The sequence below is a fragment of the Delphinapterus leucas genome, chromosome 14 (assembly GCF_059928025.1).
Source record: "Delphinapterus leucas isolate spDelLeu-1000000601 "Yukka" chromosome 14, BTC_Dleu_Yukka2, whole genome shotgun sequence".
NCBI lineage: Eukaryota > Metazoa > Chordata > Mammalia > Artiodactyla > Monodontidae > Delphinapterus > Delphinapterus leucas.
The window spans coordinates 22,551,493-22,567,644 of NC_143142.1; the positions used below are offsets into that span (position 1 = coordinate 22,551,493).

General features: G+C 48.4%; 1 protein-coding gene across 5 annotated transcripts in view; it reads left to right on the plus strand.

The window, feature by feature from the left end:
- The window catches only part of NF2 (NF2, moesin-ezrin-radixin like (MERLIN) tumor suppressor), a 78,247-nt gene that overhangs the window by 48,882 nt on the left and 13,213 nt on the right, over positions 1 to 16,152 (plus strand). For 3 of the 5 annotated variants that reach the window (XM_022550748.3, XM_022550747.3, XM_089894667.1), the window contains exons 8-15: positions 457 to 591; positions 5,441 to 5,515; positions 7,188 to 7,301; positions 9,846 to 9,968; positions 10,849 to 11,066; positions 12,265 to 12,370; positions 12,844 to 12,971; positions 14,718 to 14,883. In XM_022550748.3, the coding sequence (XP_022406456.1) occupies positions 457 to 591; positions 5,441 to 5,515; positions 7,188 to 7,301; positions 9,846 to 9,968; positions 10,849 to 11,066; positions 12,265 to 12,370; positions 12,844 to 12,971; positions 14,718 to 14,883 (1,065 nt within the window). Of the gene's footprint in view, positions 1 to 456; positions 592 to 5,440; positions 5,516 to 7,187; positions 7,302 to 9,845; positions 9,969 to 10,848; positions 11,067 to 12,264; positions 12,371 to 12,843; positions 12,972 to 14,717; positions 14,891 to 16,152 lie in introns of all 5 variants that reach the window. The other 2 variants (XM_022550749.3, XM_089894668.1) reach the window with 2 other exon arrangements.

The following is a 16,152-nucleotide window of genomic DNA, read 5'->3' on the forward strand; positions in this document are numbered from 1 at the left end:
ATACTTGCTTAATCACATTGAAACTACATTTTAATGTAAAATAAGGCCATCTGATCCCAGCACTTAGAGTTTTCTTTCTGGTAGTACAATAACCTTTTCTTTTAACATAAGAGTGTTTAATCCTACAAGTTTTTATTCTACATCTATGATAAGCCAGTTATTTAATTAGCGGTAACAGTGTTTCGATTACCTCTACTTTAGCCATCGAGCCAGTGACAGGAGCCCCCAGTGATCCTTCCGTGGGGCACATGAGTCACAAGAATGGTATCATTTTGCCTCCACCTGCCCCAGTTCAGGAAGCTGGAGGCCCCCTGGGTTCTAGGACAACAGTGACTTCTGTTGGGACCTGTTGAAACTTGTCACATGTAACAGTCTATGCCAGGTTCTTTGGGAAGTTGAATAAAACCTTGAGCCTCAGCTGGAGGTGATGGTAGCTGTTCTTTGTCAAATCTACAGAATAAAAAGGGCACAGAGCTGCTGCTCGGAGTGGATGCTTTGGGGCTTCACATTTATGACCCTGAGAACAGGCTGACCCCCAAGATCTCCTTCCCGTGGAACGAAATCCGAAACATCTCGTACAGCGACAAGGAGGTAGGACCTGTCTGCACTGTAGATGCCCTGGCGGCCCAGCAGGTTTTTCCCCATCTCTCCTCCTTCTGGAGCAGCCCCAGCCAGACCGCTCCTTGTTAGCAGCAAGATCCTTTAATTCCCAGGCTTTGGGTTTTTGCTTGTTGATCTTTATAGTATTTACAGAACAGTACTGGCATCCTATTTTCAAACAGCATCACTAAACCCCTCTGCTGACTAATGAGAGGCTGGGAAGCTCAACTGTCAGTACTAAAACCCGGAGAACAGTAAACAAACCAGAAAGTAACCCTTTCTTATTACTTGGCTTTCTGTTTCTGGTGAGAATTCTCTTTGTTTTTTTATTTTTAAATAAATTTATTTATTTTTATTTTTGGCCGTGTGGGTCTTAGTTGCTGTGCGTGGGCTTTCTCTAGTTGCGGCGAGAGGGGGCTACTGTTCGTTGCGGTGCGCAGGCTTCTCATTGTGGTGGCTTCTCCTGTTGCGGAGCACGGGCTCTAGGCACACGGGCTTCAGTAGTTGTGGCACGTGGGCTCCGTAGTTGTGGCTTGCTGACTCCAGAGTGCAGGCTCAGTAGCTGTGGCACACGGGCTTAGTTGCTCTGCGGCATGTGGGATCTTCCCAGACCAGGGATCAAACCCATGTCCCCTGTATTGGCAGGCAGATTCTTAACAACTGCGCCACCAGGGAAGCCCCTCTCTTTATATTTTAAATGCGGTGTATATTAAACCCTCTCTCTGTGTCCAGTGCTTGATTCATGTGGTGCAGAGATATGGGTATACACACACACACACCTCTCCATAACATGTATATGAATGTATATGTATTTTTTATATATATATATAGTATACATAATGTATACATATCAGCAGTGATATAAAGGATATCAGGCCAACTTGCTTACAAGAATTAAAGAAAAATTAAGTTTGAATAACTCAAATGAGCACTCTAACTTAGAATTCAAATATTACTATATAGGATTGTGACTTTTCCCTAATGCTGTAATCCTATATTTATTCATTCTTTGTTAATTTTTTAAATTAATTTTTATTGGAGTATAGTTGCTTTACAATGTTGTGTTAGTTTCTGCTGTACAGCAAAGTGAATCAGTTAAACATATACATATATCCACTCTTTTTTAGATTCTTTTCCCATATAGGTCATTACAGAGTATTGAGTAGAGTTTCCTGTGCTATACAGTAGGTTCTTACTAGTTATCTATTTTATATATAGTAGTGTGGATATGTCAGTTCCAATCTCCCAATTTATCCCCTCCCCCACCCTTTCCCCTTTGGTAGCCACATTCATTGTTAAGTTTAAGAGAGTTTTTGAGCATCTCCTTTGTGTTAGGTTTTGTGGGAGAAGCAAAGATGTAGAGAATGCGGTCTCAGCCCTCAGGGAAGTTATAGTCAAGTAGTGACTCAACTGCCGTGATACATAACCTCAGTGTGAGCGGCGGGTGACAGAGGTGGTGACGATATGGTGCTTTTCCACCTGCCAGCAGCTTTGCCCTGGCTCTGATTCAGTCTTCACAAGAACACTGCTGTGAGAGTAGGGGCTGTGTTCTGGTTGCTCTGTGTCACCTCAGGAAGCGGAGATGCAGAGGGATCAGGTGACCTGTGTCTGGTGAGAGGAATAGCAGAAGCCACATCCCCCGAGTTTCCAGAGAAGCACAGAGGATGGGCCCTGAGACTCTGCACCAGGCTGAGGAAGGCAGGCCCGGGCGTGGAGTGAGTAACAGAGACGGCCCACGTGGCTGCCTGCAGAGCCCCCACCCCATGCAGTTTTCCTGCTTTCTCTTTCCTCGTGTAGCAACTCGAGGAAAGGAGCACCAGGCCCCTGGTTGCCAGTATGTGGTTGAGATCCACTCGGCCGTGCTTGATGAGACAGATTGAGCTTCTTAATTCAAAACATTTTGGCTTCTCAGATTTTTGTAAGTAGCCCAGGAGATGAGCATTTAGGTATTTCTTTTTTAAAGCACTTAAACTGAAAGTTCTACGTGACTTAAAGCAGTAGGTGTGCTGGTAGTTTTTCATCTCCTAATTTCATAAAGTCTATTTACTGCACATCCACAACTTCGCGTGCTAAAGGCTCCCAAAACACTCATCCTTTACGGAAGCCAAGCAGTGAAGTCTCCCCTAGTGCGATGGCTCGACACAGTAAAATAATATTCCCTCTCCCGGGGCAAGGCGCCCCCGAGTTCTGTCAGGTCAGTAACTCGCACAGTGCAAGGGCCCCAAGCTGAGTTGACATGATGAGAAGTAGTCTTGGTCATTATATACAACAACCATGCTGTCACAACAGAAGTGCTGGTTTATTTTAAGTGAGCCATTGATTCTGTGTGCATGCCCCGGCGTGGCACAGAGCCTGTGGTTTCCCCACTCCTTGAGGTTTCCCACTGACAGCTCTGGGCTTTGATAGCAGGGCCAAAAATAAGCTCACGAAATTCATAAATAGCAGCCTACACAAGAGCAATACTGCTTCTAAGTTCACTTGACCAAAAGCGAAACAAAGGACCATTTTTCTGTCCTCTGTGTGCTAACCCCTTGTTGGACAACATAGCATGTGAAAGAAATACCCAAGAATAGATCTTCCTAAACGACTTCATCTGCTTAGCAAGTCTTTCTTGGGAGTGGATATTCATGTTTAAAGTGCATCTTTGTCTATGACATAAATCACAGCAAGATCCTTTTTGACCCACATCCTAGAGAAATGGAAATAAAAACAAAAATAAACAAATGGGACCTAATGAAACTTAAAAGCTTTTGCACAGCAAAGGAAAACATAAGACGAAAAGACAACCCTCAGAATGGGAGAAAATATTTGCAAATGAAGCAACTGACAACGGATTAATCTCCAAAATTTACAAGCAGCTCAATATCAAAAAAACAAACAACCCAATCCAAAAATGGGCAGAAGACCTAAATAGACATTTCTCCAAAGAAGATATACAGATTGCCAACAAACACATGAAAGGATGCTCAACATCACTAGTCATTAGAGAAATGCAAATCAAAACTACAATGAGGTATTACCTCACACCAGTTAGAATGGCCATCATCAAAAAGTCTACAAACAATAAATGCTGGAGAGGGCGTGGAGAAAAGGGAACCCTCTTGCACTGTTGGTGGGAATGTAAATTGATACAGCCACTATGAAGAACAGTATGGAGGGTCCTTAAAAAACTAAAAATAGAACTACCATACGACCCAGCAATCCCACTACTGGGCATATACCCAGAGAAAACCATCATTCAAAAAGAGTCATGTGCCACAATGTTCATTGCAGCTGTATTTACAATAGCCAGGACATGGAAGCAACCTAAGTGTCCATCGACAGATGAATGGATAAAGAAGATGTGGCACATATATACAATGGAATATTACTCAGCCATAAAAAGAAACGAAATTGAGTTATTTGTAGTGTGGTGGATGGACCTAGAGTCTGTCATACAGAGTGAAGTAAGTCAGAAAGAGAAAAACAAATACCGTATGCTAACACATATATATGGAATCTAAAAAAGAAAAAAAAAAAGGTTCTGAAGAACCTAGGGGCAGGACAGGAATAAAGATGCAGACGTAAAGAATGGACTTGAGGACACGGGGAGGGGGAAGGGTAAGCTGGGACGAAGTGAGAGAGTGGCATGGACACATATACACTACCAAACGTAAAATAGATGGCTAGTGGGAAGCAGCCGCATAGCACAGGGAGATCAGCTCGGTGCTTTGTGACCACCTAGAGGGGTGGGAGGGAGACGCAAGAGGGAGGAGATATGGGGATATATGTATATGTATAGCTGATTCACTTTGTTATACAGCAGAAACTAATACACCATTGTAAAGCAATTATACTCCAATAAAGATGTTAAAAATAAAAAAATTAAAAAAAGAAATAAAGTGCATCTTTGAAATCTAGGATCTGTCCGGTCTCATCAGGAATGAGTGAGAGCAACAGTTGCCGTTTTTTCTTTATATTCGACCCTGCCTGGTAGTCTGACCCTGGGTTCTCCTACTAAGCTACCCACCCTCCCACCCGCCCATCCATAGCATTCCTCTTTCTCTCCCCTTTGATTTTTGTAGTATTTTCCTTTTCTACTGCAGTCCATTCTTTGTCACTCTTTAACCGTATTCTTTCTATTAACAGTTTTCATCAAACCATCCCCATGTTTGGAAATCTGGGGTGATGCCCTGTATGCTGTCACATCAAATCTAAGCCCTTCTGACTGCCCATCCCCAGCCCACCTCACCAGCCCCCACTCCTGCCTTCCTCCCAGTCTAAACCCATGGTTTTATCTTAGTCATCAAAGAGTTAATAATGACACACACACACACACACACACACACACACACACGCTAGCACTGCTCATTTCCCCACCTTTGCCTTATTTCTATTGCTTGCCCTGTCCAGAATGCCCCTCCATCCTACCTTTTAGCTTCTCTGTCATATTCTTTGTCTAAGACCAGCTTATGTCCATCCTACCCAGAGGATTTGTGACTTGTGCCACCCAATGAGGCACTAACACGTGATGTAATCTCTTGAGTAGTTGACTCTTGTTGGTCTAGTTCCAGCCAGGTGGTGAGCCTCCTGTAGGTAGGGCCACCTCTGCGGCGGCCCTCCCAGTGTTGGCCTCAAAGTTGGGCCTGTCAAGGGTTTGTATTTCAGATTTCCAAGCCCAAGATGGTGCCGAGAACCCAGCTTCCAGGATCCTGAACTTCCTGGGCACCATGAAGCCAGGACAAGGCATGGCCTTGTGCTGGATCTTTGCTAGGGGGGTTGCTGCTTTTGTGGAGTTTCCCAGTTGGTGGCAATGTTCTAGGCTATCAGAATGAAACTGTTTTCTGCTTTTTCCTTTCAGTTTACTATTAAGCCATTGGATAAGAAAATTGACGTCTTCAAATTTAACTCCTCAAAGCTTCGTGTTAATAAGCTGGTAAGTTGAGATCCTGGTTTTTGTTACAGACTGTAGTTTTTCTGTGAAATTGAAAGCCATTTTTGAACCAGTATCAGAGTGACATGTTGTGAGGTGTAGAATGATAACTCACTTGGTACGTGCTTCTCTGATCAGCCTTGAAAGATTTCTCTTTAGCTTAACCTAGAGTCAAACCTACATTTTGTGATGAGGAATTTCTAAAAGTTATTTTTATTGAAGTACTTCATACATATGAAAGAATATGTATAATGTATACATGGGGTATAAAGAACAACAGAAATAAACAGCTACCTACCCACCACCAAGCTTTAAGAAATAGCACACTCCCAACACTGTGGAACCGCCCCTGCATTAGCACCCTACTGTCCCCCCTCTCCCCAAAGGTGACCACCATTCTCAGCTGTGTGCTTAATATCCCCCTGCTTTTCATCAGAACTTTAGTTCGTATACGGCAAGTTATGTATGTTTTTGAAATTTATATATGTGCTATCAACTGTGTTCTTCTGTCACATGCCTTTTTTACACATTAATTTTTGAGATTTATCTACGTTGATGCTCAAAGATATGGTCCTTTCATTTCACTTCTGTATAGTATTCCATTATACTGTTAATATATATATATATATATATATATTTTTTTTTTTTTTTTTTTCTCTGTTCTCCTGTTAATGGACAATTAAGTGCTTTCTGCATCTTGTATCTGCCCACTGGTGCGCATGGGCAATTGCTTCCCTGGAGTCTAGAGAGTGTCTTCACATAGCCCTGCATGTGGTATATGTTCAAATTCAAGGTTATGTCACGTTGTTTTCCAAAGAAGGTGAATTAATGTACAGATCCAACAGCCCTGGGTGAGGCTTCCTTTTGCCTTATATCCTATATCCTCAGCAATTGTGTTATTAGCCTTTAAAAATTTTTGCCAATCTTGTGCATTTAAAATGGTATCTCGGTGTCATATTAATTTGCATCTTTACTAATGAGGTTGAATATCTTTTTGTATATTTATTGGCCAGTCTCATTGTCTCTTTTGTCAAACTTGTTTCTTGTCTTTTGGCTGTTTTTCTTTTGGGTTGTTTGTTTTCTTTATTGGTTATCTCTTCTTCCACTTTGTGTCTTATTTTTCCTCTTGCTTTTTATGTCTTAACAATTTTTAATGTAGATAAACGTATACATCTTTTCCTTAACTGTTTGCGATTTTTGTGTCTTGCTTGATATCTTTCCTTATCCTGTGACCATCAAGATATTCTTCTATGTTCTCTTCTAAGAATTTCCAGGGCTTGATCTTTGCGCTTAAGGCATTAATTCCTCTGGAGTCGAGTTTTGCATGTGGTGGAGGTGGGGGAATCCAACTTACTTTTTTCCCACGAATTACTTGTCGTCCCAGCCCTGCCTGTTGAACAAGCTTTGCCGTCATCTTCCCTGGTCTGCGGAGCCACGCCCTGACTCCGCACAGTGAGGGGCATCAGAAGACAAGCTAAATGGCACCCCTTCCTCTCTTCACTGTGATTGTCTCCAGAGCTGAGGCCTGGAGGCCACAGGGAGGACGTTGGTGTTTCCCTCCATACCTTCTCTCAGGTTCCCCACAAGAGCCCTTGGACCAAGATGCTGTAGCTGCTGTGCTGTCTCAGTGGAGTCAACGTGTGGGTATAACATTTCTCCTGCTTTCATTGCACAGATTCTCCAGCTGTGTATCGGGAACCACGACCTGTTTATGAGGAGGAGGAAGGCCGATTCTTTGGAAGTTCAGCAGATGAAAGCTCAGGCCAGGGAGGAGAAGGCCAGAAAGCAGGTGAGCAGGTGAACTGCCGTTGTCTCCTGGTGGTGGTCTTGGCCGGGAGGTAAGGAGTGGTCATGGGCTCACAGGAGTCCTTTGAGCACGGATCTGCCTACTCTTATTTTATTCCTGTTGGGTCTTTTTGGCTGATGAATAAATGATGGTGGGACGTCAGCTCTGGAAATGAGGAATAAACTCTAACAGCATATCTCAAAGACACATCCCTAGTTATTTCTCCAGTGAATTGAGTGAAGTGTGATTAATGCACGTTGTGGGCAGAGATAGCCAAGCCCACATGTATCCACCCACCTATCCACCCATCCATCCATCCATCGTCCATGCAGCTAAACTTTCATTCTTTCTGCCTGCCTGTCTCCTGTGCCCAGCCTTCTCCTTTTCTAATTAGATGGTGATGGAATGCAGGGCGGCATCTCTGCGCCCACTGCTGGAATTAGACTCCGGCCGCTCTTCCCCATTGCAGGTCAGCCCAGGCGGCACATCGCCCACAGCGAGAGGTGCCAGGAGCACATTATCAGCAGCCTGGACGATCTGCATCATTGTTTTCTACTCTTAGACCTTTTTGACTCACCGCAATCCGCACAGCTAATCTGAGCCCCGCTGCTGAGAAATATCAATCATGGCTTTGGATGAACTACTAGACAGAGTAGCAGCAGCTGCAATCGGCTGCCCTTAGGACTTGCAGGCTTGGAGGGGTAATAATTAGTCTGTGTGCAGCTCTCTAATTTGGGTCCTCCGACGAAGCTGGCTCCCGGCCCTGAGGTTTAGAATGAAATGCCCAGTGTGATCCATTGTGCTCTCGGCTCCGTCTCTGTGCTCTCGGCTCCGTCTCTTTGCTCTCTGAGATGGCAGGCCACAGATGTACTCTTTGGGATGCTTTGGGGTGGGGTGGGGGGCAGTGGAATGGATTTTGCTGGACAAAGAAATGCTCCTGGGCCAGCACAGGGTCATAGTGGCAACTTCAAGAAGAGCCCTCTCTGACCTCTTTATCAGCAGAGGAAAGCTTAGAAGTGAGAGATCTGATCACGGCAAGGAGTGTGTAAGCCTCCAGGCTGTGCAGAGAGCAGCTTGAACACACGCCTGGACCTGCACTGCCTGTAGGATGGCAGATGCACGTTCCTGGCATCTGGCAACCACAGGTCAGGGGCTCCATGGCCCAGCAGTACAGACATTGACCTTGGAGCCAGATGTGAAACTTAGTATGTGACCCTAGTGATTGACTTACCTTCCAGATCTCGGTTTTCTTATCTGTCAAGTGGAGCTAAGTATCTCTCTTCTGTGTCTCAGATCAGAGGACACACTGTACCTGAAGGTCTTTGTGAGCTGAAACCGCTTTGCAAACAGGAGGTCCCTTATGATTGGGGTGGAGGTCTCAGGGAGGGTGCAATGCTGAGAGCAGAAGGGAATTGTAGACTTTTTTCAAGTGGAGGGTAATGGGGATCTAGTCATCCACCTAATGGGAATTGTAATATGATGGAAATTAGAGAACAAATCGTCCAGGCTTTTCATTGACCTGCAAGAGGAAAACTGGAGAAAAATTTACTGTATTTTATTGCTTGTCTTTGCATTATTCCTTCGAGGCCCAATGCATTTTTATGACTTACTATTTAGAAAAAGCAGCAATCTTAAAAATCTTGTGTTTGGGAGAAGATTGAAGCAAGAATTAAGTAATTAAATGTGCTTTAATTATTTAAGGAAGAAAATAGTGCAGTGGTCACTTCTGGCTCCTGCTTTCTGAACTCAGCTAGAGCCCTAGGATCACAGAGAATAGCACTTGTCCTCTGCTTATTAAGCTCGGCGTGTGGCCCAATTAATACAGTGATCCAGAAGGCAAGGGAGGCGGTAGCAGCTTAGTGCTGGTGCCGTAAGGATCAGGGCCGCGTCCTCACTCCTCCCCCCGTGCTCCCTCCTGTCACAGGCCTGGCTCAGGAGTTGCTTTCGCTTGAGGCTGTGGGGGTCTGTGCCTGGCTGCCGCCGCCTCCTGCTGTGAAATACGATGTGTGAGCTATTGATGCATCACACGGATGATTCCATCTTCTCCGAGGGTCAGAGGCAAGAGTGGAGCTACTGTTGATGAGATTAGAGGTGTGGGAGGGGTCTGTGTGGATAAGAAGTGGCACGGTGGCTCACGGTGGTGGAGAGGGACATGTGGTCTATCTCTGGAGCTGCCCCTTGGGGAGAAGGAGCCTGCATTGTGTCCTGTCAGCTGCAGGGCAGAGCCACTGGGGTCTCAGGCACGTTGACCAGGTAGCTGTTTCCGTACCCAGCGTGTACGGATGCGCCCGTACATCCGGGTGGAGACTGGCTCCGTGTTCTGCTGTTTGTTCATTTACAACTAGATGATTTTTCAATAAGCACGGCTTTCCACTCTAGAGCTGGTTTAGAAGGATGGAGGGTGGTGGGCGAGGAGAACAACACTGGTACCTAAAGTCCAGGGAAGAAAAGGGTCCCCAGAGGGGAGACCCTGGGCACTGGCTGTCCTCAGATCTGTGGCACAGCAGGTCATGGGCCCTGTGACCAGCGGCCGCTCATTCCCCCTAGATGGAGAGGCAGCGCCTCGCTCGAGAGAAGCAGATGAGGGAGGAGGCTGAACGCACGAGGGACGAACTGGAGAGGAGGCTGCTGCAGATGAAGGAAGAGGCGACGATGGCCAACGAAGCCCTGGTGATTTCCAAGGGGCTGGGTCCTGGGAGGCTACTCGGACTCCCTCTGGTTCTGGAGTTAGGCCCCCAACTCCAGAATTAGGCACATTTACTTTGACATTTTGGCTTAAAATTATTGTCTTCCTCTCCGCCTGTGTTTCCAGGAGCAGATTTAGATTGAGTTCAACCTCCAAGTGCAGGCAGACTCCACTCACTGTGGGTCACCTTTCCCGCAGGGTGTCTCAGCCTTGGCCTGCCCCACCTCGGGGCCAGGTCATCCCCTGGTGGGGGCCATCCTGTGTGTTGAGGGCTGGTTGGCCGTGTCCCTGGCCTCTGCCCACTAGATTCCCCTATTTGTGACAATCAAAAATGTCTCTAGGGCTTCCCTGGTGGCGCAGTGGTTGAGAGCCCGCCTGCTGATGCAGGGGACATGGGTTCGTGCCCCAGTCCGGGAAGATCCCACATGCCGCGGAGCGGCTGGGCCCGTGAGCCATGGCCGCTGAGCCTGCGCGTCCAGAGCCTGTGCTCCGCAACGGGAGAGGCCACAACAGTGAGAGGCCTGCGTATCGCAAAAAAAAAAAAAAAATGTCTCTAGACATTGTGACGTGTCCCCAGAGGGCACAGTCTCCCGTGCTTTTGAAGCACTTATTTAAAGAGAAAGAAGGACAGAGTTAAGTTGGGTTTCTCCCTCATAAAGTGTAGCCTCAGCTCAAGTGGGTCCCCATGGAGGGACCCTGAAGGGCCTTCTGAGAAGTTGAAGGGTGTGGCTTGGGGACACTCAGTGGCAGGGCCCCAAGGAGTCCAAGACCTTGGTCCTTGCTGACCTGAGTGTCTGAGACCTGATCGGGGCGGGATGACAGGCACAGGACTCCTGTTCCCGCTGAGCACGCTCTTTTCTCCAGATGCGGTCCGAGGAGACAGCCGACCTGTTGGCCGAAAAGGCCCAAATCACTGAGGAGGAGGCAAAGCTCCTGGCACAGAAGGCGGCAGAGGCCGAACAGGAGATGCAGCGCATCAAGGCCACGGCCATCCGGACAGAGGAAGAGAAGCGCCTTATGGAGCAGAAGGTGCTGGAGGCCGAAGTGCTGGCGCTGAAGATGGCTGAGGAGTCCGAGAGGAGGTCAGCATGGGGGCGGGGAGGCCCTGCGCTGGGGCAGAGCCTGCTGGCAGCTGCTGACCCGTCTCCCAGGCAGGGGCAGAGGCTCCTTCCCGCACAGGCCGGTGGGGCTGGAGCTGGACGGGCGCAGGAACCTAGTTCTCCTGTCCAGTGGACTCTGGTCGGGCTGTGCCTTTGCAATGAGCCCCCGCCTCTGTGATGCTCGTGTTTGCAGGAAAACCATCGAGCTTGTCCACAGGCTGCTGTTAGCTGAGGAGACATGAGGAGGCTCTTCTGACATTTACAGAATGTGCTTCTTTTCCCTTTTGGTTTGAGGGGTGTGTGGGGAGACAGCAGCTATTCACCTTTAACGCTTCCCTGAAGATGGGAGGGGAGGGCACGGTGCCCTGGCTCACGACCAGGTCGAAGGATGGGACTGTAGTCTGTTCTTTTCAAAGACAATTGGAGGCTCTGGGCTGTGCTGGTTCCGCAGCCGTCAGACAACCCTGGCTCATTCCTTGCGGCACTCGGTCTGTGGGTTTAGAACACCTGAATTTGGCTTTTCACTGCCAGGGTGCAGTCGCTACAGTTTCCTCTCCATTCTTTGCGTGTCATTCTGGGAATACGGTTCCACGTTTCCCGCCCTGCCCCAGGCTCCTTTCTTTACATGTGCGGTCACTTCCCCGTGAATGATGTGTGTTGGGCTGGGTCCCCTGGGTCCAGTGTCCTGACGAGGCACGAGGCCCTAAGCGACGTACTTATCTTCCTGCCCGAGGAGGTTGTTTCACTTGGGGGTCGTGAAGAATCAGTTCTTTCACATCCTGCCCTTTGTGATCCAGTATGACACCTTTGCCCAGCCTACTCTCACCCAGAAAGAAGCAGAGGAAGCTTCTAGCTCCTCCCCTGATTTCCCTCCCCATCCCCCAGTTGCAAAGGTTCATCCTTGACTCTTCTGGCCACCTGCTTCACTGCTCTCCCAGTTTTGATTTAAACTGGAAATCAGTTGAAATGAACAATACCTGGGAATGTTGTTCCTGCTTCGGAAGTTCTGATTTCATGTAAATCCTCCTCCATCCCCCAACCCCCGTGCTTGTTTGCCTGGTCTGGTGCCACCCTCAGGGTTAATCCAGCTCCCTCCTCTCCAGGGGCCAAGGGGGAAGAGGGGTCTCTTTCCTCCTCCTGTCATCTTCTGTGGAGCTGAGGGCCCCTTCTCTCCTTGCAGGGCCAAGGAGGCAGATCAGCTGAAGCAGGACCTGCAGGAAGCCCGCGAGGCAGAGCGAAGAGCCAAGCAGAAGCTCCTGGAAATCACCACCAAACCCACATACCCGGTGAGCCTGGGGCTGCCAGCCGCGCTGCTTCTCACCTCGTAGCGGTCCCTTCCCTCCCAGCCCTCCGGTTCCCCTGGTGGGGCCTTCAGGGCGACTGTTAAGCAAACGCATGGTGGAGTGAATGGTGCAGAATGTTCTAGGGCCTTGAAAGAGAGACGGGACGTGGGGAGGTGACTTGGTTTAAGCAAAGTAACAGAGGTGGGAAGCAAAGTGGTCCAAGGGGTAATAAATGATACCATTGACGATCTTATAGGGCAGATGGTGGGAGACGTAGATTGGGGCCATATTTTAGAAAACCCTCTGATCTGGGAGGAGAAAGTCCTCAAAACAAATCTAACTGCCTCCCTTTCTGCTTCAGGGGTGGGCACGCTGGGTCCAGAGCCTTTGTGGCCTCTGGAGGGGTGGGTGGTTGACGCAGCAGTGCCCTCTGTTCGTGTGGAACTGAACCTCCTAATCAGATTTCTCCTTCGTAGCCTATGAACCCACTCCCAGCCCCGCTGCCTCCTGACATACCAAGCTTCAACCTCATTGGTGACAGCCTGTCTTTCGACTTCAAGGATACTGACATGAAGCGGCTTTCCATGGAGATAGAGAAAGAAAAGTACGGAGCCCCCTCCCCTCCCCTGTGCCCCGCGTGGGCAGCCTGGCACTAACTCCTACAAAGGTTTGTTCTGTCCTCACCCACCGGGAGAGGAATTTCCTAATTGGAAATGAAGGGCGACAGACCAGCATTCATCTTCCAGGATAAAAATGACACTTGATTGGTGATCCGGAGTTTATAGTTACTCCAGAGCTCACCTGAAGTCTAGGACTGGCTGTCAGAGGTCTCCAAGCCAGTCAGACCGCTGTTCACGTGGTGGTCCATGGTGGTCGTGTTCTAACCTGGTGATGCGACACGTTTCCTAGTTGTGTTCTCTGGCGGCTGAGCTCTGTGGAGGGTCCCATGTCTAGAACAAGGATGAGAGAGAAGAAACTCCGGCTCAAGGCTGAGGAGGGCAAATGGCTGGGGCCACAGTCATATTGAGCAGCCCTGCTGCGGGATCCGCAATTTGAGCCCGGCGTGCCCTGAGCTGTCTTCCTCCTTCACTTTATGGTCAGGGGACGTGGCTCTGAGATGGAAGGGAGCCCCACTGCAGAGGGCACCTAACCGAGGTCCCCTAATCAGGGCCGTCGGTAAATCGGCCATCTGTGCCATGGCTGGGCAGGGAAATGTCACAGTAGCTACCAGGCACGAGGTGCCTGGGTGACAGGGTCCTTTATCTTTTATCTCATTCCGTTCCCACCAACTGACTTCAAAGGTAGGTTTAGTGTTCCCATTTATAAATGAGAACCCAGATTTAGAGCATTTAAGGAGCTCACCCAGCACCCCACAGCTGATGAGGGACAGATCCGGGGTTCAGCGCTTCATCCGTCTGACTTTGCGGCCCATGTGCTTTCACCTGTTTGGTGTCCTCAGGTAACCCTCTCCATGTCCAGCCCGGGCAGCCACAGGCCGGGCAGTAAGTCTCTCTGGGCTCGTGTCCTGAGGATAGAGGGACCCAGCGTCTGTGTCTGTGGCACCCCCAGTCCCCTCCACCCGTGGTGGAGTTCCCCTCTACCCTTCACTGTTTTCTAGGTGTGCTCGGCAGTACGTGGTTGTGTGATCAGGGTGAGGCTGCTTACTGCCTTTTCACAGTTTATGTTTTCTTACTCATTACCTGTGCGCACCAGGCACCACCCGTGCGTGGGAATCACTGCAGAAGGTCCCTTGTGTCTGTGATGCCCAGTTTGCCTGGCTGTGCCCGTGTAGCTGGACACCCTGAGGATGGTTTCCTTCATAGATAACCATGTGTGCTTGCAGGTGGTGGTGGGCATCTTTCTATTCCTGGTGTTTGCTGAGTGGGCTTCTGTCATCTTTAGGAGATTATGTCCCAAAACAAGTAGGGATGTGGCCATGGCCTATCAGAAGAGGTCACTAGAATGGAATTACTTCTCCGAGAAGGGTTGAGACAAGATTGTTTTGGATGCCAGGAGGCTTGTTTCTTGTGTTGTTTTCTGTGTAGAACTAAAAACTGTTATCCATTACAACTGGTATGAGAGTTTACTGAGGCTTTCCTACACTTCCTTCTGTTTAATCCCGACCACAGCCCTGTGATCATTATCCCTATATTATGGATGAGGAAACAGATGCAGAGCAGTTTAGTGACTGGCCCAAGCTCCCATGGCCCGCGAGTGGCCAAGCAGAGATGTGAACCCCAGGCTCAGACCCTGGGTCCCAGGCCACGCAGCGTGTGGGTCTGGTGCCTCTCGGCCACGGTGCGCCTCACTGTTTGCCAGACCCCCTGATACTCTGTCCTCTCTCTGGCAGAGTGGAGTATATGGAGAAGAGCAAGCACCTGCAGGAGCAGCTCAACGAACTCAAGACAGAGATCGAGGCCTTGAAACTCAAAGAGAGGGAGACGGCCTTAGATATTCTGCACAACGAGAACTCTGATCCGGGCGGCACCAGCAGCAAACACAATACCATCAAAAAGGTACCGAGTCTCTTGTCTTTTGCTGATTAGGGCAGTCGTTAATGAAACGTGAGGTTGGCATCTGGTTTCCTCAGAGGCCGAGTCATTAGACTGTTGTCACTTTTTATATGTACTTAGTTGAGGAATTTTTTTGACTCACGCCAGAAAGGGAATTTAATCTGCCAATGTCTGTGAATCCATTGACTCGATGGAAGGGGAGCTTGTGTTAAAAGCTCTGATGAAATGAATCATGGTTACAGGACAGGTTTTGATCCATCATTTAGCAGTAAAGCAATTCTGTCTTTTAAGCCGAGGGGAGTTCTGCCCAGGGAGCTGCCTTACTTAATGAGAAAGCAAAATGAAAGGGAGGCTGTTGAGAATGGACTCTCCCTCTCGTCTTTTTGTGTTTTTAAGTGGCAAGGACTGTAAAATTCTGTTCTTGATTTGGAAACCAAATTCTGAATTTTTAACATTTTTCAGACTTCAAAGGGAGTATCTAGAAGAACCTTAATGTTTTAAGAGATGAGACTTCATTTATGTTGCTAACAGTTTCATGTCTTTCTCCACGGATATTTTGAGCTTTCAGCATTTTGGAGGAAGTTAAATTCCATACTATCAGCCCAAGAGTGTACATCTCTTACGCTGGGCAAAGCGGAAAGGTCCTCTCCTGCCACGTGATGTCAGCTCCTGTCTCTTCCCCCAGGACCAGGCTAACACCCGTAAAATGGGGGTCAGTAAGACAAGGCTCTTCATTGAGTTTCGGTGGTGATAGTTAGATGTGTTTCACTTTGTACGCTTTAGCGTAGTCTTTAAATTGATCTCCCAGTTTGAGAACTGTCTGTTTTCAAGAGATCTGTATCTACCTGCCATCGTTGAGGGGTACAGTCGGGATCCCTGAATCCTCCCTCTTGACTCCGGTTAGTATTGGCACCGAGTAGAGAATTCCTTTTAATAGCGTGACCTGGAGGGAGAGACCTTTCCACAGTCCACGTTCTTCTTTCCTCCAACTTCTGTAACTTACCGGGTTTCCCTTCCAAACCAAATTCTGAAACAGTTAGCAAAGGGGAGCTGGAGCGAGGCCTCAGCCAGTGAGCAGAGAGAAAGAAGGATGACTGGGCCAGTGAGCCAGTTGGGCCTCACAGGAGCTGCCTCGGACCCCTCCCTGCCCCACTCCCTCCCCCGGGCGCCGGGCACAGGCTCATCTTTGCCACTGCTTCTGTGAGCCGGGCCCTCGACCACAGGGCCCTGGGGTGCTGAAAGCTGGGGAGACCCGTTTCCAAGCCATAAAAA